Raw genomic sequence first — 13,989 nt, 5'->3', positions numbered from 1 at the left:
TGAAAGAAACCATTAGAGAAAAATGCATATTAAGTGGAGATTTTGTGTCTGGTTTGCACTAATGCTGCTGCTTTTATTTTCTACTACTGAAACTCGCCCTCTTAGTCCAAGATTGGAGAAGAAGAACAACTTAACCAGTTCCGGTCACACATTGGCTGGAAGTGCCAGGGAATTACTCAATGTTTGGTTGCGAAAACAAGAAGCAAACCAAACTGATTACAAACCCAAGCGAATGAGTCCGGGAGGTCCTGATCCACGGCATCACTCCAAAGTTCAGTAGTATACAACTTCAATGAGAGAGCATTACCAGTAACTTAGCATACATGGAAGGTGTGTTAGTGTATTTGCTGAAAATCTGAACTCTGTCGAAACTTGGAGGAACTTGTTATGATCGTTGATCATCGGTCATGGCTTAGACAAGTATCATGAGATGCAGAACTCACGTTCTTTTTCTTTTTTTGAAATAAAAATTAATGTACTACTGCTGATGGCTCAGCAGCTGAGTAATATATAATCCATCTTTGTTTGTTTTTAATGTTGTTCCTTTTTCAAGTATATTATATATATAATGGTAGGGAGTAGAGTAAAGAAGTATCACTTTCTGAAAATCATGATATGATGGGGAGGAAATCTGAAGAACAGAAAGTTTCTTTCATATATGATGAGGTTGAAAAGTATTACAAGACCAACAGGAGTTGGTCCAGGTGGAAGGGGCTTGGATCCTTTAAACAAGATGTCCTGGGTTCGATCCCAGGCTCTTGCGAATAGAGCAGACTTTGTTGGGAGAGGTCCCCGCTTTGCGCCCGACAGTACCTCAAGGGTTAGTCCCCGCAATCGCGCGGGGGATACCTTGGTTTTCACCCAAAAAAAAAAAAAAAAAGTATTACAAGGATAATTGATTGGCTCAAAACATGCACTTAAAGTTTTATAATTAGCAGCCGAAAACGATAGCTTTTTCCAACTCGGATTATTTCTATGGAATAAGTCATCACATCACAATCATAATAAGTCAAACCCATGATCAGGGTTTGATCAATGATCAAGGTCTTCTTCTATTATCCACATACAAAGCTTCAACTTGTTCTTTAATTTACTCCATATGTTTACATAAGCTATACAAAAAAGCATTTACAGGGTTTATCTGTTGTTTTCTTCTTTCTCTTTTTTCAGTCAATATGAAGTTTGCATTGCAAGTAGAAGTAGGTAACCTTTATGTTATCTTGTTCGTGTAATCATTTTAATTTGTGTTTATGCTTGAAGCACCTTCAATATTCCATTTTAGCTGCTTTTCAAAGTGGGGAAAAGGCAACCATCATCGCTAAATTGACAAAGTCAAACACTCTTTTGTACTTTTGAACTATATAATAACTGCACAAAAACAAAAAAGAAGCAGCACATTTGTTTGAGTTTTGAAGCCATGATAAGTAGTTCCATTTCCATATATAAATCCACTAGAAAACTTGTGGCTGAAATGCTTTCTGCTCCCATTTTCGCAAGGACAGTTTTCCAAACCTTCTAAAGCATCCCCCGAACCTACTAACAACTACGCATCAAATATAATACTCTCAAAGGTGCTATATATCTCTGTGTGTGCGCCCGCGCGTTCTTGCATGATGGAATTTATCTAGGAGCTTAAAAGCAAAACTTTTATATACTGACAAATTTTAAAGCTTTTGTCCAAAGTATATGCATAAGACAGAGCATGGAGAAGGAGATGAATTAAGAGGAGCTAGGAAGAAACCAAAACTAAGTCTCCATCATGCCCCATGACAAACAGGAAATGCATTAAGAGGAGCAAGCTTTTATATGGCCAAACCATAATCACCTGACAAGACTAGTTTAATGTTTATGTGCACGAGGCTTAGTATAAGTTATAACCACACCACTGAGAATCACAACAGCATGCACTAAAACTGAAGCCCACAACAATGCTTCTTCTTTTTTGTTTTTTGTTTTTTTTGTCGTTTGATAAATGGACAACCTCCCATCCCACATGTAAAATTATATATGAATCAATTATCTTTAATTTGTTTTCTTATGATACTTAACAACGTTGTTAAATGGAAGTCAATGAGATACACTAGTACTATATATATAACAGTCACACAACATAAGAAAAAACATAAAATATAATATTGGATTTTGCTGGTTGAGCCTCAAGTTTCTCATTATTTTGATTCAGAACCCTTGAAGCTTTGTCTCATCTTTGGCTCTCACTGATTCTCAACTCGAGGCCATCTTACCTCTTAATCATCTTATATGTAGGCAAATGGCAGCAGCAGCCAAATAAAAAACCAATATGAATGAAGAAACAGAACCAGACTGACTGAAGTCAACTACTCAAAACAACCAAATTCCCCGCTGAGTTTAAGTCCAAATTCTGTGAACCTTAAGCCCAAATTAAGTAAAGCTTAAAAATTAGGGAAGTAACCAAAGTTTTGAGACACAAACACGTTACACACACAATGGTGAAGCTAATATTTTAACCTTCTCAGAACCATCAGTGCAAGCAAAATGCCAAATTTCATTGCTAGCACGCCTGCATGGTAAGCTATACTTCAAAATAAGTAATCCACTAATTAAACCTTCATCGGCTTTACAGTATGTATGTCAAATTGTCAAATTAAAATCGAAGATTGCACACATTCAAATATAATTCTAGTAACTAATGATTCTGTTTACAATTTTGACAACATAACATACTAGACGATTAAAAAAAACTTGATTGAAAGTAATCAAGCTTTTTGGGTTATAATCATTATCCAACCTCTCGTAGATTGATTAGACATTAATTAACATGCACCAAGACCAACAACAAAAAACAATGAATTTTTTTAATAAAAGACATGTAGAATGACATAAGGGATGACATCTTCCAACAACATTGATGGAAAGTCCTTGGACAAAATTGCGTGTGGAGAAAAGAAGAGGCAATGACGGGACAAAAGGATTCGGAAACGAGTTTAATTGGTAGCATACAAAAGAAAAGATTATGCCAAAATTAACATTTCTCAATAACTTTATTGCCTTGCTACTCTCTTTTTTTTCTTTCTCGTAATGGCAATCTTAGATAGTGCATGAGGCCAACTACACAAACGACCCACTCACTCCACGTAAGACAACAACTTCAAGCACTATAAATAATACCAAATTAGGAGGACTAAGAAAATCTATAAATACCACAACCTTCATACTTTAACCCTACCTTAAGCTTAATTGGGTAAACAATATTCCAATCACCTTCCCTGATTATGGGTTTTCTTTTCCTTCCATCTGCAGGGATTGAAGAAATTGGGCCAATTCAATCCAATTTTGGAAAGAAGGAAACTAGTTAATTGCAGCATATATGTTAGGTAGGTGTAGGTGTTGCTTCAACTTGAAAGCGTTCAGAGAAGCAAGTGGTCTCTAGAGGTTGACAAAATCCAGTATGACACCCTCAACTTAAAATTTCTATCTCTTAATTTTCTCTTCTTAATTTGGGTAAGGGCAGGGGACATAGAGGTTATAATGAGGGGTTCTTTAATAGCCGTTTGATCTAGCGTAAAGTTATTAATAGACTGCGAGATTAAACTCCCTCTTTGTAACCTCTCAATCTCAACATAGCGCCTTTGTGCCAAGAAAAACTTCCCTGCTCGGTAAGCAATCCAGCTAAGTATTCTCACCCAACGACCTCTCAACAGCTGTCACCCACTAACATTTGAAAAATAATAAGTTGTTGCCTCTGCTCCTCCACTCTATGTGAACTCTGCAAATTCCGTTGAGTGTTTTGCTTTGTTGGGCTTAGGCCCACCATATATATCAAGTCTGTTTTTGGTAATCAGAATACTCAGTTATGGAAAGCCCAATGACCCCATCACTGATTTAAGCTTTTATGCTAACAGCTCCCAAAAGGGCCCAATCCCACCTTGCCTGTTTACACACAACAAAAATAGGCTGCCGTAATAAGCCGTTTCTTGCCTCTTGGCATGGCGAAAAGCAGTGAAGGAGCTCCCAAGAGGCCGTGGTGGTTGCAGCCACGACACAACAGAACAAATCCTCCTCTGATACTGATATCACACCAAGTAAGATGCTTTGAATTTCGTTCTTATGACTAGTTCCATCTATATATAATATACACACTCTCCCTATAAAATCAGTCAAAAACCAAAATATACACTCCTCTACGTTGTCTAAATTAAAGATTGAAATTGAATCAAATCAAAGTGCTTGAACAAGAGGACGGTTTAACAAAACACCTCTTCCTGCAGCGTTCTTCAAAAACTTTGTCTTGACTTTGTTGAGTGTGGCTACATCTTCTTTCATACTTATCCTCTCTTCTGGTGATTCTGCACAGCAAGTAAGAAGCTAGTCTCATAATGGATGATATGCAATCCCTCTTCCTCACATGATCATCATCTTCCTACTCTGTCCCAATCCCAAGTAAATTGGCATCCACAACTTCATCTATGATTCCATCTGGTAATACTAGTGAGGCTGCAATCCATTGCTTTAAATTCATTTTCCAAACAAATGTCTCATTTGTTGGCTTCCTTTTTGTGAATGTTTCCATGAGCACAATACCAAAACTATACACACATCCCCCCTTTTGAAACTATTCCTTCCATTCCATACTCTGCGATATGAATTATATTTGAGTTGTACTTATATATATATATATATATATATATATATATATATATATATATATATATATATATCTAAATTATATTCATACATATGTATGATGAAAAGACCATTTTAAGTTATGTTGTTCGTAATTGAAAGATATTAAATTAGCAAGTACATACCTGGAGCCATATACCCAACTGTGCCTAGGGTCATGGCTTGGTTAATAGAATCTCCTCCACCCAAGAGTTTTGCAATTCCAAAATCAGAAACATGTGCAACCATATCATCATCTAGTAGTATATTGCTGGGCTTCATATCACAGTGCACAACAGGTATTGAATAACCATGGTGTAGGTATTCCACTACCGCTGACGTCTATCATTATGTTCAACCTCAGTAAGAATAAAACACAAAGTCCACAAAATAATTTGAAATAATTAATTAATGTTTATTAAGTAATTTATGAAAATTTTAAAATATTTAAATACTAATTATTTACTAAAGAAATAATAATTAGAACATAATTACTAATTAAAGTAATTTGAAAAGGCTAAGATATTACTTAATTTAAAATTAAAATAAAAACCATTTTGTGACGTATAGCCGCCCGGCTATATACCTAATTGCAAATACTAAACTAAACAAACTAATTTTGTATAATAAAATAAAATAAAAAGTCCACAAAATAATTTAGAATAATTAATTACTGTTTATTAAGTAATTTATGAAATTTGTAAAATGTTTAAATGCTAACTATTTACTAAAGAAATAATAATTAAAACATAATTACTAATTAAAGTAATTTGAAAAGGCTAAGATATTACTTAATTTAAAATTAAAATAAAAACCATTTTGTGACGTATAGCCGCCCGGCTATACTATTTAAATATTAATATATTTTAATAGTATAGCCGCGCGGCTATATGCTTGGAATATTCTTATATGTTACGTTTAGAATATATTTCAAGAGGATAGCCGCGCGGCTATACTATTTAAATATTAATATAGTTCAAGAGTATGGCCGAGCGGCTATACCCGTAGAATATTCCTATATATTCAAAGCGTATAGCCACGCGGCTATACCTTTAGAATAATCCTATATATTTAAATAGTATCGCCGTCCCGCTATACTATTTAAATATTAATATAGTTCAAGGGTATATACGCTTAGAATATTCTTATATATTACTAGAGTATGGCAGCGCGGCTATACTGTTAGAATAATCCTATATATTCAAATAGTATAGCCGCCCGGCTATACGATTTAAATATTAATATAGTTCAAGAGTATAGCCACTCGGCGATACTCTTAGAATATTACTCTATACTCTTAGAATAGTACTTAATTGCAAATACTAAACTAAGCAAACTAATTTTGTATAAAAAAATAAAAAAACAAAGTCCACAAAATAATTTAAAATAATTGATTACCATTTACTAAGTAATTTATGAAATTTGTAAAATGTTTAAATACTAATTATTTACTAAGGAAATAATAATTAAAACATAATTACTAATTAAAGTAATTTAAAAATGCTAAGATATTACTTAATTACAACAACAACAACAAAAAAACCATTTTGTGAAGTATAGCCACTCGGCTATATGTTTAGAATACTCCTAATGTATTTCAAGAGTATATACCTCTCCTGTTTTTACTTTTCTCTTAAGCAAAGCAAAGGCTCTAACAACTCTAGCTATGTTCCTCAAAAGCTGTAGTTTTAAGATATCAATCAATTACAAGTTTACAACAATGTGCCCACATTTTGGAGCTGATACTTTCCACGACGTGGCCCAAGCTCTAAAATCGTTTATCATCATTTACCATTTTTATAATTTTAAAAAAAAAGAGAAAAAAGAAATCAAAAGAAAAAGAGGTTAAGTCGTGTGGGGGTATTTCATTGCCAGGAATACTGGACTGATGAAGATTTTGTAATGAGCCCAAGAAACCCTTGTTTTTTAATCTGTTTTTTGAGCAAGGACAGAGGCACTTGCATGATATTTTTCTTCAAGAAAATGATTGTAAGGGTGTTATTTTTGCTAACAAAGACGACAACAGGAGTGATATTGATGAGTATCTGAGATTTCAAACCGGAGAACACTATATATGGTATAATGATAATGAGATCCTTGTGAAGCCTCTCAATGAACAAACAATCCCCTGTTTTATGAGCATCCATGGATTAACACTCGATGCAAACAGTTCTTCTTGGTTCACTACATGCACCTTAAATTGTCCCAAAAAAGAAAAGAAAAAAGGAATGCACCTTAAATTAACCTCAACTAAACCTGATAAAAAAAGCACAGGAGATGAACTGAAAGAGACTTGTCTAAAACTAACAGAACTGAAAGAGAGATTGATATTAATTAGACAATAGAGTTTTTTACACCAAAAGAACCAGATGTGGAACAACCAGCTCCAAAATGAACCGAAAATCAACATCTTACGGTCCCTAATCAGTTTATTTATAACAATATTTAAACCTATATGGTAGCAAAATAACCCTCAAAGGAGAATACCCTATCCATGATACACAACTTTATTCTTTTTCAATTTTGAAAAGCCTTAAGAGGGTCTTTAGGGTCTATGTTAGTTATAAGTGGGAGATCAACTGGCAAAGATTCTAGACTCAAGCCTTCGTTCTTCAGCTTCAGAACCACCTCCTCAATCACAACCATGTTCCCCTGCGGAGTAAGGTGCAAGCCATCCCTGCAATTCCAATCAACAACACAATATCACATGCTTATGTCTTTTCCTTACAACTCACTGTTGCCTACAAAGGCAGAAAACAAGGTGGCTCAAGAGGTACAGAAACCCAAAAACTTAAAGCCAGTGCAAAAGGCACCGTCCAGCCAAAAGGCCCATGGAACCAAATTCTTATAGTACAACTTTTTCTAGGTTTACCAAACATTTTTGAAGCCGGAATTGACTCAAAGAGTGAGCCTGCAGACATATTCAACAGCCCGTTGATATGCCCCAGTCCAATGTAAATTTATAATTAACCAATTAACAGAACAACAAGATTCAGAATTAGAAAATGAGCAAGTTCTCGATAGAATCATGCATGCTAGCTGCAGACATACAAGTTCATTCATTTACATAAACAAATAAGATCAGATTATCAGATGAGCTGAGTTGGCAATTAAATGTTAGAGAGATCATAGGTAATGCGAGGCGAACATATATATGAAATTGGTGCATGCCAATGCTTAGTAAAACTGCAAGTAGACAAATATTACATGCTGAGAGACAGAGAGACCTTAGATGAGCTTTTTCCCAGTCAGGAAACTGCTGCATTTTAGTCCAAAGATCTATTACTGGGTTCCCACTTTCTCGAGCTACAGCAACACATGCCTCTGAATAAGCACCAGCAGCTTTATTTGTCCTCTCAGGCAGATTGGATGGATTATCAATATAGGGATGTCTGAATCAAAAACATAAATAACTAAAATCAAACTCTTTCGCTGTCAATTGATGTAAATATCTTAACATAAAATAAGCAAGAAATTTACATTATGGTTCAAGAATCAAAGATAATTAATATGAAACCCAAAAATGAAACATAGATGATATAATGGGACAAAAAATCATAAATAGTAAAACCATACCGAAGGCGCCCATCTTCATCGATTGGAGGAGGGGTGATAAGGAGAATGCAAGTCGTAGGCCATCGCTTCTGAAAGCCAATAACGTAAACATGTAGAAAGTCAAAACGAAAATCGAAACATAACTTGAACAAAAAGTTAATTTTATATGCAGACACATATTGAAAACAATTTTTGTTTCACATGAAAGCGAATATATAAATTTTTGTGGTTTGGTAAGTATAAATGACCAGTAGTACGTATGTAAGAAATGTCTGCTTTCGGTGTAACAGAGATGTAAGCTTATAGACGGGTGGGCTCAAATGCACTACAAACAAACGCAAACCACACTTAGCAAATTGATTCCACCATCACAATCAACCATTTGTAAGTTGCCTTGTACAACAGGAAATCAAAAGATGCCTAAACTGATATGGATATTAGGTTCATTATTTGTGACTAAGAAAGAAACCTAAACAGAAGGACCAGATTCACCCTAATGCTGTTGCTTTATCAGCTCTATATCTGTCCACACTGTAGAACTTAACATACACGGGATCTCCATAAATCACAGGCTCTGCAGCTTTCATTTCTGCCACCATTTCCACTTTATGATGGCAATCACCACCATTGTTCCCCACATGCATGATGCATCATATATTAAACAAGACCTATTTATACCATATCTAACCGGTCAATCAAAGAACGACACGTGGAACAAGGGACCCACAAGGAGGACCCACTAAACGGGTAACCAATTGTGCCCCACAAAGTACCATCAGCAAGATGTGAGCCTCTGGCACCATGGAATGGACTGCCGATTGTATCAAAAGACCACACTTCATTAGAGATTTCTCACGAGGACATGTGGCACCTCCTCAGGCAATGCCCACATTCCCACATCGAAATTCCACTCAAGATGCACCTCTCCCAAAATTTATAAAAAAGGGCACAAGTCCCCAAAACAAGGAAACTGGACCTTCGGCTACTTAGCCATCACTCTGTCCAGATCACTGTTCACTCCAAACTTGATACTAACTTAAGCATCGGAGAGCCCTTGTCTGGTACCACACCGGTGCCAAAGGTCTTAACGCTTGTCTTTTGTCTTTCAGAATATCCACGCTGCCGAAGACAATGCAGGGCCGAAGATGACGTCATTACGAAGTTGTGCCCAAAAGTGTCTGACCATTTTTTAGCATCAACAAGACCTATTGGCTTAAAAGATGGAAATAGAACTCTAATAATAACTTTTCTTTCCCTCCTTTTTTATCACGGTTCAGATAAACTAAAGTTCCAATGCAAAAGCAATACCTACTGGCAGGACTTCTGCAAAAGGTACACCTATTGGGCATCAGATTCAAGTGAACGACATGCAAGAACCAATATGAATCAGCGAATCTGAAATATCTCCTGGACTATATATTTGTGCCTAGAACAGTTTTAGGCTTTAGCATGTGAAACATACGTCTCACAAATGTCCACTGTCACAGACTGACACGTCTTTATCCAAACAAAAGGTTAAAACAACCCATGATTCTAAGAACTTTCATCATTTCATTTTCATGGAAGTGAAGTGACCAGAAGTGCGGTCAAGGAATTGAGACATCAACAAGGTAAAAGAATTGAGAAGCAAACAAATAAGAAACCAACAAGGGGAACGCAAAGACACGCAAAACCCAACAGACAACCACGTAACTTGTGAAGTCGTGGGCCTTAGAGTACCAGTAAAATCCCATCGACAGCCATATAAACCAACTTTTAGGTCCCCAACCCAACTAAAAATTAATTAATAAATAAGAAAAGGTAGACTTTTAGACTTTTAAGCAGAGGGCCAACATTGCTCTGCTCCTGGTGGCAATGGCCTCCTCCTTTTTAGGGGTGGGCATCGAGATCAGGAAATCGGAACACCAAGACTGGATAGAAAAAATCATGTTGACTAAAAAGTCAACAAATCGGCACTGGAACAGTTTAAACCAGTTTCGATGCCAGTTTGACACCTTACAAAACCAGACCGGACCTGCTGCATATTTTTTTATATTTATTTTTAAATTATTTAAGTTCAATGCTTAATTTCTAATTTCATAACTAATATTTCTCCGAGTTCAAAGCACTTTTCTTTTTTAGGCCCAATCATCTCTTATTGCATAAAATTGAATTATTTGTGAATTTTAAGCTCAAAAAATAAAATTATAGCTGGAATTTGTAAAAATAAATAGTAAAAATATCCTATTTGAAACCGAAAAAATCAAAAACCGCAGTAGAACCGATTTAAACCGGATCGGCCATTTTTATAAAAAAAATATACCAAAATTGAATCAAACCGCACCAATTAAATAGTACCAATTCCAATTCAAATACGACGTAAAACCGAACCGAACTGAACCGCGCCCACCCCTGCTCCTTTTAGTGAAAAGAGAAGACCATCTGAGAAAGATGGATGGTTGATTGATTAGCTGCGCTTCCCAGCACACTTGAGCAGCAAAAGAGCAAACATACCATCTCTCAAACACATTAATATTTGGTTCTGTGCACAGTTGGCCTTTTGATTCTGCAAAATCTTAAGGCTTGATTTTGCAAGTATAATCATATCTGAACAAAACCCACATCTTTAATCCCAAAAAATGAAACTTCTATTGTCTAATACGGTGATTTCAGCTTCAAAGTAGACTGTTGTCTAAGAAATTCTGAACCTTGGTTATGTGTGTAATTGTTTACCTTGAGAAAGGAGACAATGGAGTGGAGATTTTGCTTGTACTCGTTGACAGGCACGTGTTGAAAAGCAGAGCACCTATCGGGGAGGCAAGCGTCATTAGCGCCAAAGAAGACGGTGACAGCTAGTGGCGCATCTTCTCTGTTTTCACTGCTCGGGAAGACGCTCTCCAAAACTTGCAGAGCCCACCTCGTGTTGTAGCCACTGTACCCTCTTAGCACCACGTCAACCTGGTCAAGCCCATTATGCACCAACCCATCAAAAATCAAAACCCAGAATCACAAATCGCACCACAAAGATGACCAAAGACTCTGACTTTATTTCATACCGTGCGAGAGAAATGATGGGCAAGAGAGGCACCCCAGCCACCATCACCGAAAGACTCCTCGGTGATTGAGTCACCAAAAAGGTAAATCTTTGGCCTCATCTTTTGATTTGATGAGAGAGAGAGAGAGAGAGAGAGAGAGAGAGAGAGAGAGAGAGTCTACGGCTGGCTGTGTGTGTTGTTGGTTTCGTTTCAGGGACTGGGATTTTATTTGAGCGAGTGAGTGGCTAACCAATTCTGAACTTTGTTTTTGTTTCTCCTTCCAAAGGAATCTTATAATGTGTAAATATACAATATAATAGCTGATCTAAGCCCTAATATAATAGCTATTATTACTTCTTAATTTTTGTACCAAAAAAATAAAAACTTCTTGTCAAGTTTCACGTGGGCATGCGATGCGACACCTTAAGTCAAACCGCGCTATGCTGCCTTTGCTATCTGGCCCCCTGCTTGTTTTTTGAGTATCTCTAGTATATAGTTGACCAAAAAAGAAGAAGTATCTCTAGTATATTCCATTTCCATATCCTCTCATCTCTAGCTACTTCGGCTAAAAAGAAGAAAAATCATCTTTCCAGCAGACTCCATACTTGGCTCTCTACATCTAACAAGGAGGAGAGAGAGATGGAGGCTTGCCAAATTGAAGAGAAAGAGAAAGAGAAAGAGAGAGATGGAGACATTTGGGAAGTTGAGTTTCTACTTTTCTTTTTAATATATTTGATTTACAAGAGAAAGAGAAAATAATAAGAAAATATTACATATTAGCCAAAATAGAGAAAATTACTGGAGGAAACACCTATTAAAAGTGGTTTGCTATAATAGCTTTTTAGCTATTTTATGTAGAATTTGGCTAAAATTTGAAGACTCTTCTGGAGATGCTCTTGGTTTCTTGTTTATTTAGCCTCTCATCTCTCAAGTTTCCCCACTCATCATCATCATTCAACAGTCAAGGCTTGATTTCTGAGGGGAATACCAAAACATCCTCTGTAGGTTTAGGATAAATGGGTCCTCTAGCGAGAAAATCTTTCTTGTAACGGGGATAGCACCATGAAAAAGTTATCCCGTGTGTTATTAGTGTCATTACGCTAATGGCCGGGAATTTTCTTTTTCAAAATATTATATTTCATTTCAGCCTCTTGACTCTTGACTTGAGTAATATGAAGATGCAATAACAACTCTGTTAGGAACTGCCATAAGAAAATCAACCCCATGGAGTTAGTTGGATGTGGTGCAATAGTAGACACCCCAGGTTCAACACACTCCCACTAATAATTCCATAAAGATCAGCAATTCGCGAGCCTTCGTAGAGTTTGGTAGGTAAGATGATTATGCAATGCAAAGTATTTAGTGATTGGAGTTTGCCTATGTAACCCGACTTTAAGATTATTTGAGGGTAAAATGTAGGAAAGAGATTTTATTCTCCATTAAATAAACAGTGAAAACTAATCAACAAAATGACTTCATTTGGACGTGATACAAAAATGTAGAATATTTTATGATACATACAACCCTTGAGAAAAATTAAACAATAATGCATATATGCATGCCCTCGCAAGCATGGGTTGGGGTTGGTCCCATGAGGCACTTTGTTAATTATGATGGATGGTGAAAGAAAGAGAAAGCCTTTAACCATTTGTTGAACGTGTGGAGATCAACAACCTTTTTGCCTCTTAAGCATTTCTCATCATACTTAACAATAATAATATATAATTAAGGAATGCCTATTGTCTACTTCAAGATTCAAGATTTAGTATTTGCACGCCCACAAAGCCACTTTAATGGGATCGCATCATTCACATCCATCACCCAAGTCAAGTATGATTATAGATTTTAATTATTTCTTGCCTATAACTCAGTCATTAAAACACACATGAAATGGTTGTGATGCATTACTAAGTAAATGTATAAAATGTATCGCAATAATCCATATTCAGAGTCCATTTGAGAGTGTGTGAAAATCAAATTAGTTTCATTTTTTCGTATGCTGATTCGAAGAAATATTTCTCTATTCATGTCTCATTGACCAGAGAGATAGAAACAATGATACAAGAATGGGAAAGTTTCTCCCCCTAAACGCATATGCAGGTCTGTCGAATTCTTTCATAATTAATCACAGCTGGGTTAATAGTTTAATAGCTTTGTATTTAATATAATATTAGGTCGATCTTGTGGCTTTCGTTTTCATGGTAGGCAACAAAATTGTTAGGTTTTGATGAAAGAAAGTCCACCACTAAAGCAATTATTTACCCAAAAAAATCATCAGGGGAAGCTATAATTATTGATTAGTGCAATCCCAAAAAGTTGGATTTGCAAAGCAAATGCCACCAATTAGTTTGTAATTTACGTAGCTTTGCAATGCAACGTTATTACGTTACAATTTTATAAGAAAATGTGGTGACCACTCAATGAAGAGGAAAGCAAGAGGTATTTGAGTTCCACCAATCCACTCAATGAGGGGTTCTCTGTGTGTGTGTGTGTGAAGGCTCTGAAAAATCATTTGGAACGTGTTTTCCTATCCCCACAATGAAGAAAGTTCGCCATGCGTACGTACTCACTTTTCTTTTATTTATTTATTATTTTTATAAAGGATATGATTTCCTCGCTTCTTTTTTCTTCACTTCCGCTCTCTTTTGCTTTTTAATACTTTTTAATCAATTTTGTTATTTCTCTTTCCCATTCTACCCTTATTCTACATTAATTTCTTTTTACTTCACTTTTCTTTTCATCTTTTTTTATTTATAAACGTAGTCACTTTTCTTAAAAT

At 35.9% G+C, this 13,989-nt stretch overlaps 1 protein-coding gene across 1 annotated transcript; it reads right to left on the bottom strand.

The window, feature by feature from the left end:
• Nucleotides 1–6,945: 6,945 nt before the first annotated feature.
• LOC110754971 (SGNH hydrolase-type esterase superfamily protein) lies at nt 6,946–11,511 on the bottom strand. The gene is made up of 5 exons (XM_021956108.2): nt 11,232–11,511; nt 10,909–11,133; nt 8,218–8,285; nt 7,869–8,033; nt 6,946–7,318 (listed from the first exon to the last, which is right to left on the bottom strand). The coding sequence occupies exons 1-5, from the start codon at nt 11,328–11,330 to the stop codon at nt 7,159–7,161; spliced, it is 717 nt and encodes a 238-aa protein (XP_021811800.1). The 5' UTR covers nt 11,331–11,511; the 3' UTR covers nt 6,946–7,158.
• Between the last annotated feature and the right edge of the window lie 2,478 nt (nt 11,512–13,989).

The sequence above is a fragment of the Prunus avium genome, chromosome 4, assembly GCF_965620075.1.
Source record: "Prunus avium chromosome 4, drPruAviu1.hap1.1, whole genome shotgun sequence".
Classification (NCBI taxonomy): Eukaryota; Viridiplantae; Streptophyta; class Magnoliopsida; order Rosales; family Rosaceae; genus Prunus; species Prunus avium.
This window is presented reverse-complemented; position numbering and strand designations above follow the sequence as displayed.

Excerpts from the sequence above, each read along its gene's own strand:
- LOC110754971 (XM_021956108.2), bottom strand. The coding sequence starts at position 11,330 with ATGAGGCCAAAGATTTACCTTTTTGGTGACTCAATCACCGAGGAGTCT. Across the intron at positions 11,134-11,231 it reads CCCATCATTTCTCTCGCACG|GTTGACGTGGTGCTAAGAGG; the intron begins GTATGAAATAAA and ends GGGCTTGACCAG. Across the intron at positions 8,034-8,217 it reads GATGAAGATGGGCGCCTTCG|ACATCCCTATATTGATAATC; the intron begins GTATGGTTTTAC and ends TTTTTGATTCAG.